The sequence below is a fragment of the Lissotriton vulgaris genome, chromosome 3_1, assembly GCF_964263255.1.
Source record: "Lissotriton vulgaris chromosome 3_1, aLisVul1.2, whole genome shotgun sequence".
In the NCBI taxonomy this organism is placed as follows: domain Eukaryota; kingdom Metazoa; phylum Chordata; class Amphibia; order Caudata; family Salamandridae; genus Lissotriton; species Lissotriton vulgaris.
In genome coordinates, this window is record NC_141689.1 from 916,196,541 (window position 1) to 916,209,435 (window position 12,895).

The following is a 12,895-nucleotide window of genomic DNA, read 5'->3' on the forward strand; positions in this document are numbered from 1 at the left end:
CTTATGTTTGGGGGGTTGAAATTGTAGACAGGGCACTCTTTTTGATGGTTCGCTAAATTGCACGGTTTATAATATTTTAACATAAACTGGGTCAGCCCTTTTCTTACTATTGGATGGGCATTTTTGCCTATCTGAATTTCCTGCACCTGACTCGATGGCTTTCTTCCCTATTCTTGTGTTTATGCCTCCCCCTCATCACTGCCACCATTTCAATTTCTCTGTCATTCCCCATTTCATGCCAGCCCCCTCACTGTCTGCTCCTCTTTCTTTGTCAGCCATCGATTCCATTGTGCTTTCTTGACTGTGCTGGCTCTATCTGCGTCCACTGCAGTTGGTTTTGCCTATGTTAATGCAATTACAGCTCAAGCATTGGCAAAGTCAATACTGCTGGGAGGCCAGGTGTACTTTAAAAAAATTTATATTGTTTTAAGATAGCTGCCACATTGCAACATGTCAAGTCTAGATATGGCATTTCTACGAAATACAAAATTGTAGATGTAAACCACCCACTCAAACTACTAATATAAATAATGAAAGCGAACAACACAGATAGTAAGACTAAGACATTTTAATGTTAAATAAGCTTTCAAGTAATCAACGGTGCTTTCTAACATTTACTATGGAGATTCTTCCAGGTTAACCCATATAAAACATCATACATCCCCAATAATGTAAAAGTATAAAACTTGTAGAAATGTTTACAGTAAACAAAAGTGTAAGAAAAATAATCTCCCCAAAAATCTAGCTTTACAAACAGTAATAAAATCTTTCATATTTTGTACAACTACAAGGTGCACTGGCACTCTGCCTGTTCATTTACTTAGGCCATTCCTGTATCAAACAGCAAATTTAAATTCCGTGACAACAGTGCCATTACAATGCCATAAATAAAATAAGTTAGTTCACATTTTTTCAGCACGTAATTAACAACGTAGGCCTAATGTGTCTTTAAAGCTCGCTTTAAAAGTTCCAGGTCTTTTCTGTTATCTGTGTTGACAGCTCTGCAGCCATATTCTTCCAGTTGCAGAGGTATATATTTTTCTAATGGACCAAGGCCCTGTCCAGCAGGACTGGTAAAGAGTTTGGTCCACGTAGGTTTATAATTCCCGCTGAAGCCTAGAAATGCCATGCTCCCTGCAAACAAAGTACAAGAAGAGATGGACAACATCAATTGACATTCATAGTGAGCAAAAGTACAAAAGTCAGTCACATAGAAAACATTGGTGCAACACACAGATAAAAAATTTCAGAATACATTGTTTAACTGGGTTTGTTTGTTTTATAATAAGATACTCACAAAAAGGCACGTGTGTAGTAAATGGCAACAAAGGGTATTTATATGCTTTCCAAGGTACGGATTTTACCTAGGGAATTTGGAAATGTGGGGAATTTACTAATTGAGGAAATCCAGTCTTTCTCTGTTCATTTGCAGAATTATTGAGGTTTTTCCTGTAACTCTGATTTTTAAAAAAAACTAAATTTATTGAGATTTTCGGTTCTGCGCAAACACATATTGTATACAATGGTGTCATAAGATACATATCAAAGGAAGCATCGATACGGTCATGAAAATACACAGTCAAATGATGTAACTGATATAAAGAAGTGGAGAAGTGTGGCTCAGGGGTTAGAGGCGGCAGACCTGGAAGCTGAGATCGGCCCTGGACCAGGGTTCAATTCCCCGCCTCGGCGGGTCTTGGGCTAAAAATTCCACGGACTCGATAATTCTCGCTCCGGTGCCTTCTCGACTCACGGGTTCACACTCTGCGACTCTGGGCAATAGCTTGCTTAATCTCCACAACGGCCCCTCGCGGCGGGATGCCTGGCTTTCACCTTGTGGATACCCTGCCGGGGCTATCTCACAGGGGAATACCAGGACGGGTTCCCTAAGCAAGCGCCGGGACACCCACTGCGGGTAGCTGTGCGCTATATAAGCTCAAATACATTTACATTCAAATACAAAGAGTATCTTGCTTCCCTGTTATAGTATTTTTCGCCTAGTTTTTTTTTCTCCTTGCGCAATGTGTTGATTCGCTAGAACCTTGTTACATAGCATGAAACCATGCCCAGGTTCCAAACAAGGGCGTCTTGGAAACACAGCAGCAGGTTAGTGTGGCAAGTGACAGATCTCCCCATTCCAAATATACATGTTAGAAGTTCTGACAAAGGTACACCCGCCTTTTAAAAAATACTGATAATAGATGACATACTGCTTAAGGCTTCTACTGCTTTACAAATGTAAGTTTATTTTTCTTTGCAATTCTGGACGACAAGTGTGAGGAAAGGATAGCGGATTGTACGGTGAGAGCAATGTTGGAATGAGTGAAGTGCCTGGTGCATAAAAGAGATCCAAACGAGTGATTGGGAATGACCTGTTTAATGGATGTTTGCAGCAACACAGAAGGCAGACTGCTGTATGCTTTCAGATGCCATAAGTGCCATGGGAGTCTTTGGAGCAGTAGTGGAAACGGTAGAAGATGGGCACTTATTGGTATCTGACATTCATTGAACGCTGAACATAACAGCCAAGGATTGGCTGTGTTAATTACCAGGATCTGTAGCAAGACCTTGGCAGTGGAGAATCATGCGGTGGTAGATATGGTGGAGGTCTACCATATACCTTTCCTGTAGGTTTTCCAGTAGACCCAAAGGACCCATGCAACACCTTCAAATGGTCAGGTATGGCACAGAGAAATTATAGATTGAGAAAAATGAGCATTACAATAATGTTTGGTTGGCCAAAAGAGGGTAAGGAGGCTAGGAGATCTATAGAACACTCAATCCCATAAATAAAAGCCAAAACCTAATGAGTTAGAAAGAAACAGACGGATTCAAAAGACTTTACACAAGTCTGTACTAACGAACAAAACATGCAAAGTAGAAAAAGCATAGAAATAGCAGAAAGGAGAATGCAAGAGGCAATGGGAGGAGAAGAGGTCACAGAGAATCATAGATTCAGTGTCAATGATTTTTCCAAAATATCAGCATATTTATATACAGTAATAGCAGCAACACAACACACATACTTGACTCCCTAATCATTGGCTGTAATCAATAGATGAATCGGAAAATTCAGACTACAATGAACCAGAGAGGATCCTTACCTATTACGGATATGGTTACATGTAGGATAAAATGGAAGAACAGCTATAAATGACAACCTAAGTAGATATGTGTCATTATCAAACTATTATCAGTCAAGGAAAAAGACTTCTTATTTATAGAGTTAGGGAGAAGTTGTGACAAAAATAATATCAAAAGGTCCCCAAAAACCACAAGGTAAATCAGCAAATAGAGAATGCTAAGAGGCAACACATGTAACAACCAAACAGGAAGAGTGGGAAACCGACTGGACAAGATGATGGAAGGTTTCGTAAGGCCATCTACATTTCAACGTGAGAAAAGCATGCAGAGGTGCAACCAGCAGCAAACAACCTACAAGTTCAAGAGCGAAGGTTTAAGATGTATATTATTAATGGTGCGAACTTCTTCAAAGATAATAAAACATTTCTGTGAGAGCATTGAAAGCAGTTAGACAACAACCCCGAGAACAATCCCTGGTACTACAAAGATCCCAGACAGAAGAGATCACAACCAATTGGGAAAACATAAATATGGATTTAAATTGTAAAAGCACTCCAACTTCAAAACTATATGGTTTTGGAGAGTACCCCAACTGAATGCCAGCCTACATGACACCCAATGTTTGGCAGATAGGAAGCCAAACGTTTGTATGAGACGCTCACCTGAGTGACATGGAAAAAAATATTGGCTGGGCTCTAACAGGATATGTATTGACATTAGGAGATGTTATATAAAGAAATCACAACTGACTTGGGTTTCTAGGCAGTAGTGCTTCAGGAACATGTGCAACAGCACCCTTGTTGCAACCTGGCAGATACCCATGCACTCTACATGCCAATGGAGTGGTAGCAGCCTTTGTCCTGATGGAATAGACTCTAAGACCTTCAGGATGCTGGTTTTTGCCATTGCATAGCAGAAGACTATCCACCTAGACTGAGTCCTCTTCGATACCACCTTTCATTTCTGTGCCCCAGAGAACACAGCAAGAAGTGGATTGTCCAGCCAGTGGTCCATGGTACAGTCAATTTAAAAAAGAGTAAACAATGTTGGGGTCTAGGCAATGAAGCCTCTCTTCTTTCTAGCCAGTTTTGTCATACTTGGTAGTAACCCACACACTTTGTAAGGGTATAATTATATTTGGAGTGTGGATGTGAAAATAATCAATTGCTCTTCATATCAGAGTTATCTCAGGAAATCAGTATTCAGTGGTAGGTACTGTCACCATGTGCGAAGGTACACAAATTATAAGGTAAGTACAACTAGAAGGATATCCAGTATCGTGTCAGGCAGGTTAGGTGCCTGGCAGAGTACTAACAGACTAGCAAGTGAAGAAACGTGTTGGCTGGGTAGAACATGCCTCAGGAGAGAACTTGTGAATAGAATAATTATAAATAAAATAATTGTTTTGACAAATGCTGAAGATTTCTTGATGACAATGGTGGTAGATTGTGCACTCCATTATGGCATGAATTTGCTTCTGAATTTTTTTTGTTCAAATTGGTTTGCGTGCTACATAGGACGGATGTCTGCCTAACATGTGTTATTGAATGTGTAAGTGGCCAAGTTCCATGTGGCAACTTGGACTCACATGCACAGTGTTATGGGTTAATACAACATATGTGATGTGTTCTCAACCCAATTGTTTGTATTTTTCTTGAGGCCACGTCTAAGAATGCTAGGAACTGCAATTAAAGATAATGGAGTCTCTGTTGGGGTGACCACCTGAAGGAGGGATCGGGTCAGAGTCTGGCTGTATAAAGACCAGTTGCACTTATGTGATTTCATAGCATCACTTTGGTCTAGATTGGACTGAAGTCGGTTCAGGGTCAGACATTGGGATCTGAATTGGATCTTTGTCCGGCGCCTTGGAACTGGCACCTTCGAGTGGCAGCCCAGGGCGGCCCACCAGCTGGAGTAGGTGCTTGTACCAGAAGAGTCTGTAATGCACTCTGAATGGGCTTCAAGGGGTCAGTCAATACTGCGGAAGTCCTGAATGGTGTTAAACTGACTGGATGCCCCTCTGGATACTTGGTTTCAAATTTGCAGAAGAGGGAGCTGGAAAAGCAGCAAACTAAACTGTAGCATAGGCTCTTTGAAGATTTTGATTTGAATCAGCATCACCAATGGCACATTGAGATCAGTTAGGGAATCATATTTGTATTCGGAGACCTGAGAGGAGACTAACTTACACTGTGATGTCCTCGCACCACCTAGTTGGACATGTAGTGGAGAGATGGGGTTGAGTCATCTTTGCTTTTCAAAAATGTTTTCTCCTCTAATTCGATTTGGAATCACTGGAGGACTTCACGACAAGGTGAACGTCTCACAAGAACAGGGCCAGGAGAGAGAGAGCAGTCCTGCACCTACATCCTAGATTGGAACTTGCGTAAAGGTTTTGGCTTCCTCTGATGTTTGGTGTCATACAGCTCTGCCTCCTGGATCACCTCAGGGTACGTAAGGGAGCCCTTGGTGCAGACCTCAGAGTAGTGCCTCGAGACCAGAGACACACCCTGTGTGGGTTTATGATCGACGTCTGCTTTCTGCAGTTACAGCATGGCATGAAGCCTGTCGTTTTTGAAGGGGACACTGTTCCGTAGCACATCAGTTCTCATTCTGTAAGTCACTGAAAGGACAGAATTGAAAGGATGCCTCTCTTTTTTGGATGAACATTGTTCCCTAGCACACTGGTTCTCTTTTTGGAAGTTCTTGAAAATATTGTGAATGTGGGAGCAGAGCTTTGGATCTACGATGGAAGACAAAGAAAGAAAGGAAATGAAATCAGCAGGGGTGGTGTTTATATGTGGCTCCATTTTGTCACTTCTGGGACACTATGCAGCCAGTGCTGAGCCTTTAGCTGCATAGCGCTGCATAGGAGAATTGCTGAACAAGTTTCCAGATCCAGTCAGGCACCTGGGGAACATTTCAAGGTGATTAAGATAAAGTTAAAACTGTTCATCAAAAAGTTGAGTTGAAGATGGCTTGCTCAATGTATGGTACGCCAAATACTAGATTTGTGGACATTGACATACATTCTGTACGGTGATTCCAACAGAACCACTCAAAGTAACTCCCAAAAATGTTTCCTACTATGGACTGTTTTCCATAGTAGGAATGGGAAGGGAATGCCATGGAGATACCAGGTATTTATGGGAGTTTAGAGGAAAGCTTTCTCCACAGGGAGCATTATTTCCTGTGGAGAAAACATGCTGTGTGCAACTGCACATTTCTGCTACACTTAGGCCTTTTATCCACCTAATGCACATTCTGCTTGGTAATATACTGAGAAGGAAGACAACATCTGAAAATCTATGAGGCAAACTGATATCCAGAAATGCAACACTGATTTTTTTTTTTTTACTCCATAAAAGTCAATTTTTTTCTATAAATGCCAAAATAAGAACTTTTTTGAACTCTTTATATAAAGTTATTTGTGGACTAGGCCCTAGAGACTATGAAACACGGATTGAAATTCTTAATGGAATAGAACAAGTATGGACGTATGAGGTTCTAAAACCACTGATTAACAGAAGAGACTTTTTTTCTAAATGTTCTATGAAAACAACTTCTGGACGCTATAAAAGAAAACAGTGGAAGAGTTCCCTGATCGCTATTGAAGAGTTAGTGAGACTGAGTAATCTAATGGAGTACTCCTTTTTTCTCAAATAAACACTTTTAAAGATGTGAGCACTAGAAATTAGCGGAAAGACTAGTAAGCTGAGCTCTTCTCTTTGAAAGGCAAATAAAGAAGAGCATGGACCTCAGGCAACTTACAACAAGCATTGGCATAGCCAATAGGTCTCGCTTTTGTGACCTTATAAGTATTTAGTTATGTAGCACAATTTCCTTGGTGCAACAACATCAACTGTTGCGTGGCTAAACACGTATAAGGTCCCAAAGGCGAGACCTGTTGGCTATGTCAATGTTTGTTGTGTTTCTGTGCGTTTTGGGAGGTTTGACCACACGTCCCGGATTTGCAGGGACAGTACCAGGGTTTCACCTGCTGTCCTGACAGATTTCCGGAAATCAAATGTCCCGGTTTTTAGAGAGAGTTGACTGAAAACGGTGGCAGGTGTCTTTTTATGTTTTACAAAGCAGGGATAGTTGCCAGCTGTTAGAAGAAAATGGTTTATTTAACAGGCATGATACGGGCTTTAAAAATTGTATTTTAATTATGTTCTTATCGCCTCTTCTGTAATTCTACAATGATGAGCGATATCAGTTTGTGCGCTCAGTTATAATAAAATTGTAGCCCTTCTATTTTAGTGAAATGTCCCGGTTTTTGGCTTGAACATTTTGGTCACCTTAGTTTTGGGGTACACAAGAAGCGTCTCATGCCAGAGGAATGGCACTTCTTGAATAATCAACTACAGAGGGCTTCGAGCTCCTTCCAGGTTAGTAAGGCCTGCAGTCGGAGTTCGCACAGCTTCAGGGAGCAGCACTTTTAATCACTAGCTCCTTGTGCAAAGTTTGAGGGACACTTCGCACGCTTTGGTGAACAGGAACCCTTTAATCCGGATTGTTTCAGGAGTATTTCCCTTTTTGTTGTTAATGGTTCATAGGATACAATAGAAGCAAAAAAGCTGTATAGAAATGACACGGTCTGGCTACACGTTTACCTCTGTGTGTCTCTTCACGCAGCGCCTTGACTCTTCGGATTTTCAAAAAAGCGGTCCTTAGACTAAAAAGGGAATTGTTAAGGCAATAAATATAGACTAAATGGGACTATATTCTTTAAGACATGTCCAGCCTGACAGTTTAATATCTTAATAAAAATGATCACAGAGAAATATGACACACAGTGTGATGGAAGTGGGACACCAGCCGATGTCCGACTAACCCACTTGGGGGACACAAACAGAACGCAAAAGTAACAGGCAAAGTTGGGTCATCTGAATATCATAAATCATAAGCAGATAATCCACAATATACACATATGCATGAACAATTGTAGTCAAATATGCATTTAGTGCATTAAGGTCGACGACGTTTCGAACCATACACAATATCGGTTCATCTTCAGGACAGACAGTGATTGCCTAAAGAAATCACACTTTCAATTGAACCCACAGTGGGGTGGGGCTGAAAATTAATTCAGCGCGGTATTCAAGGATATGTAATTGTCACAGGTAAAGTCCCTGGCAAAATAATGAGTTGATCAATTGGAACAATGCCTTTGGACAGATGATCGGAAAGTCAGTGATGCAAGTCCACAGTGGGGGTCCTTGCACGGCGAGAAGGATCTTCGGAGTCTTTACTGCGCTACAAAAATCCGCAACATAATATGAGAGGTCTTGAAAGTTAACAACCAACACAGGCCTGAGGCTGATAACACACATCTTATTAAAACTGCCCCCTTTGCCTAGCCTACGTAATATCCCACCCACTCGAAAAACATGGAAGAGAAACAAAAGGAACTGTTTCCCTGCAATGACAGCTACCACAGAAAGCACCTTGTTGTCTCTGAATATATAAAAACTGCGTCACACCGAGAAGGGGGTCACTTGATTTTGAACCGCGAGGCGCGGAGGCAGTAACACGAGCGCGCTGGAGATGGTGTTTAACGTCAGTAGAGTCGACTATAAATCTAAGAGCACACATTGTCGCCTCCCAGAAGCTGAGCGCCGGGATTACGCAGGCACATTCAAGCCCTCTATGTCACATGACTTGTCGGTTGTCGCACCAAGGAGCCATGACTTAGACAGACTGCAAGGACACACGTTTGTCGGGTTCACGGAGTACTCCCAGGTAATGAAACGCCTGCGGACATTTACAGAAAATAGAATTAATTGTCATAAACGCGTCCAAAACCATGTCAGTGTCTTGAAAGACGGCTTCTGTCCTGAGCGAGCAGCACAGCCATACCCCGCCCTTCACTGGCTCCTCAGGCGATGCAGAATGTGGTGTAACAAACACGAGCTGCACGAAAACATTGACCAGATTATCTTAAAGTTCGATTTCTTAATTTAATATTGTCGGAGTAGGCCCAAACCCATTGTTCTTGCTCCCTAAAAGCATAATTAAGGTCTCATTTCCAATGTAGAGTACTATACACAGCGGTAAAAGTACATTAAACAAGGAGGGTCCACTGCAATGCCTCCTTCCAGCAAGGAGAACGAGGTAACAATGAGAGAAAACCGCACGGACACAAAAATAAAAGGGGCTGGAACAGCTACTGAATCCCTCCCCTCCAGGACTCCCTGACCTGAATCATGGTTGCCAAGGCAATATTTCTAAAAATATTGTGGTGCTACCGTAGGCAAGTCATGGAGTCCTCGAGAGGCGGGATCCAGAGCAGACAAATCTGCTAAACAGGAGCTTTTTCCAATGGCAGGCCTCCGCTTCCAGAGGCCTGCCAATGGAAAAAGGGGCGTGGCTTCACACCATACTGAAATCCCCTGCTCACAATATCTCTTTGCCTGCAGCAGGGCATGCCCTACAATGCAGACTTTGACCTAAAAACAGGCAAGATAATGGATCCAATTGAGATTTTTAGAACAAGTGGAGGATATTGCTTCTGATTAGAGCTGCTGGCAGGTTACAGAAGCCTGGTGACTTTGAATGGAGAGAAATATTGGTTATGAAGGACAGAAGGAACAGATGTAGTGAGGTCAAGTAAATTGGATTACTAGAGAAAACAAATTAGTGCCAAGACTTAAGTAATTCCAATGTAGTGTAAAAGTCCAGCACATGTGCTCTCTTAGAGGGCTAAGGGCACTAGTATACCTCCAATTACACAGAGAGGTAATATACTATGCTAGGCTGCTCAACTAGTCACACAACATCTTTTCTGGTACACTATACAAAATCTGTGGTGACCAGGCAGATTTGTGAAAGAAATGTAAGCAGTGGGGATGCCCATCAAAATGATACATTTGTCAAGGATTTCTACTCACAGACTTGAGTGCTGATAAAATTGGGAAAAATAGTAGGAATAAACAGGGCTTTTGTGTCACCTCCATTCCATTTAATTACATAGGTTATGAACTTCTCAACAGTACACGGTGCCATACAATGTTTCAGTCCAAAACTAGATGGGACACAGATTTTGATCTTATGATTTACTGAATTAAACAGGTCTAAAGGGCCATTTGTTACCTGGATTAAAAAGGGCTTTAGTTGCACCAGACATTTACCATAAGGTCAAGATCATTAGAATAAATTATACAAAAAAAACAAAAGTTGTGTGCTATGGAAACGGCAAAATTAGCATCCAGTACTGCAATCTCAACATTATTTAAGCATGCATCTTCCTTGGTGTGACCATTCAGTCACAGGATGAAATAGAGGTTGTTGCTCCAAGCGAAGAATGGTGGGTAGATAGTTTCACAAAAGCCAGCTACAGTTCAGCATCAAGTATGTGAGATACACATTACTCTCTATGAATGAGACTTTCTAGTCAAAGGTCATCCATGTAACTGCTTAGTAAGTCCCGGTCTAACTTACGTGTATTGTGTCGTCTACAGACTATATTGAAACGGCAGCTTGGCGAAAGATATTGAAACTGAGACAAACTATATTAAACAATTCAATAAGGGAAAATTCATAGTAGCTGCATTTGTATGACTAATGTTGCCCCACCACTGCCTAAACTACTCAGTTTTAGTATTTGAAGTAGCAAATGATTTACACTAGTTAAGATAGTGAAGGGAGACAGAAGGAATTTGGAAGTTTTCCTCCATGTCTCAGGAAGAGACTGGTTCGGGGAACTAAGGCAGATCAAAACATGAAATACTGAAAGAAATTAAATCCCAGATTTGGATGACTGCAGCTAAGACAGTGACACGTTGTTTTGTAAATATGTAATATGTGATATGTGATTCAATGTAAAAAAGGACTCCATCAAATGAGGAGAGGAAATAATTCATTAACCAGTAATCAGGGTGGGACTACTTGACAATGGCTAAGGATTAAAGAGGGGGCAAGGCTGTATTTCTTGAGTGGAGAAAATGTGGAATTAGTAATTTTGATCTATTGTATCAGGAAATAATTGTTTTCACTGTGTAGAAATGCAATTGTTATTGGAAGGAAATTCAATGAAGATGTGCACTGAAACCGTTTAAGGTCTTTTGGCAATGTTTTGTTTAATTCATTATTGTTATCAGCCAGTGCAAAATAATTTCTGTTCAAGTATGGCTCTTGAAATAAAACAAAAAAACACATTTGGACTGTCTACACAACTATACATTTACACCATCAGCTACAGAAATATATCACAAGGAATAAAAAAAACAATACAAAGCTAATCAGAAATTAAGAATATCACATATCCAAATGTAAAAAAAGTAAAGAACCCTTTAATAACAAATTGGGAATTTCATTCTGTGAAGGGAAAGTAAGCAAATCATTCCAAGGGCCTGTCGGTCAAGTAACAATCAATCAGAAAACCAAAGCAGGTGACATTTCAGAGGGACTTCCTAGGTCTGTGAGAAACATCTTAAGGACTTGCTACAATTAATTTGTTCTATTTTTTTCAGGAGGCATATTAGATTGCAGTTGGATAGTTTTAGGAAGACAAACATACAATTAAATTGTTCTATTTTTTCAGGAGGCATATTAGATTGCAGTTGGATAGTTTTAGGAAGACAAACATAGCTTATTGTATCAGGATCCACTGAGGCTTCCAATTTAGGGGGTGGTTTTAGAAACCATGTGAAAAAAATAATCACAAATCTTGACAAAAACTTTGAATTGCGGTTCAAAGGACATTTTACAATAATATTTGTCATACAGTTGAGGGTATTTAAATATGCTGCTGCTCTCATGGAAGAAAGCTAAACCAAAGGGGATGATGGACGGAGTGTTGAACATTGCAAGCACTCACCCCAGTCAACTGATCTGGGTTAAAGCCATCATCATTCTTTAGCTCACTCCCCAACCCAGTTCAGACATGGCAATATGCAAATCAGTCTGACTCTCCATGCCACTGGAATCAAGCTATCCTGGCTGATGAGGGGTGAAACCCGTCCCAGGATGCTGGTTTACGTCCAGGGAAGACATGGCTCTGCAGTTCGGGCTGGACTGTTCCCATGAGGCACAGGGTCAAGACTGATTTGCATATGGCTGGGTTCAAACTGGAATGGCATGGTGAGCAAAAAACTATGGATTTAGGCTCCGGTGTCTCTGTACTGAGGTGAATGTATGACATTGATCTGCATTCTGTCCATCAGCTGTTTTTGCAGCTCTCATAGAGGAAGCAACGAAATTTGTTCAAACAGTACTACAAAAGCTTTTTTTTTTCAACACCAAAAGAGAGGGAAGACAGGTGAACCTCATTTAAGAGTTTCAACTTATTGAATTTGTTTATTAGATTTACTTATACAAGCACTTAGCTTAGTTGCAAAGTGCAGCATTGGTGTTGTTTAAAAGCATAATGATGTTTGGCATAAAGAAGTATTCCAACATATGACTGTCTCTTTAGTACCTCTTTTTTTTTTTTTTTAAATATTAACAGTATCATTGTATTGCAGTAAGATGGTATTTTTTAGCAGAATTAATGCCTACATTTGTGCAACTACATGTTGATTTTTTATTTTACACCCAATAGCAAAATAAAGGAACTCCTCTGACTCATGGGCTTGAGGGATACACTCACCAAACGAAAACAACAAACTTACCCTAATATTTCAGACACAATATTTCATGTTGGTTCTCATTTATTATACTTCACTGCACTTTTTTTTTTACAAAACGTAAGGCATAGATACAGCACATGCCCTTTCTTCAATTATTAATCCTACTATTTTTACAAAATAGGTATTCTAATTTTTTGCTTTTTCTTATTTCCTGTATAAATGAACATTAGTTACTTACC

General features: G+C 40.6%; 1 protein-coding gene across 1 annotated transcript in view; it reads right to left on the bottom strand.

Annotated features, from left to right (window-relative positions):
• Positions 1 to 553: 553 nt before the first annotated feature.
• CEMIP2 (cell migration inducing hyaluronidase 2) overlaps positions 554 to 12,895 on the bottom strand; it is a 336,915-nt gene continuing 324,573 nt past the window's right edge. The window contains exon 24 of the mRNA XM_086961256.1: positions 554 to 1,134. Coding sequence (XP_086817382.1) covers positions 938 to 1,134 — 197 coding nt within the window. The 3' untranslated portion in view covers positions 554 to 937. The remainder of the gene's footprint in view (positions 1,135 to 12,895) is intronic.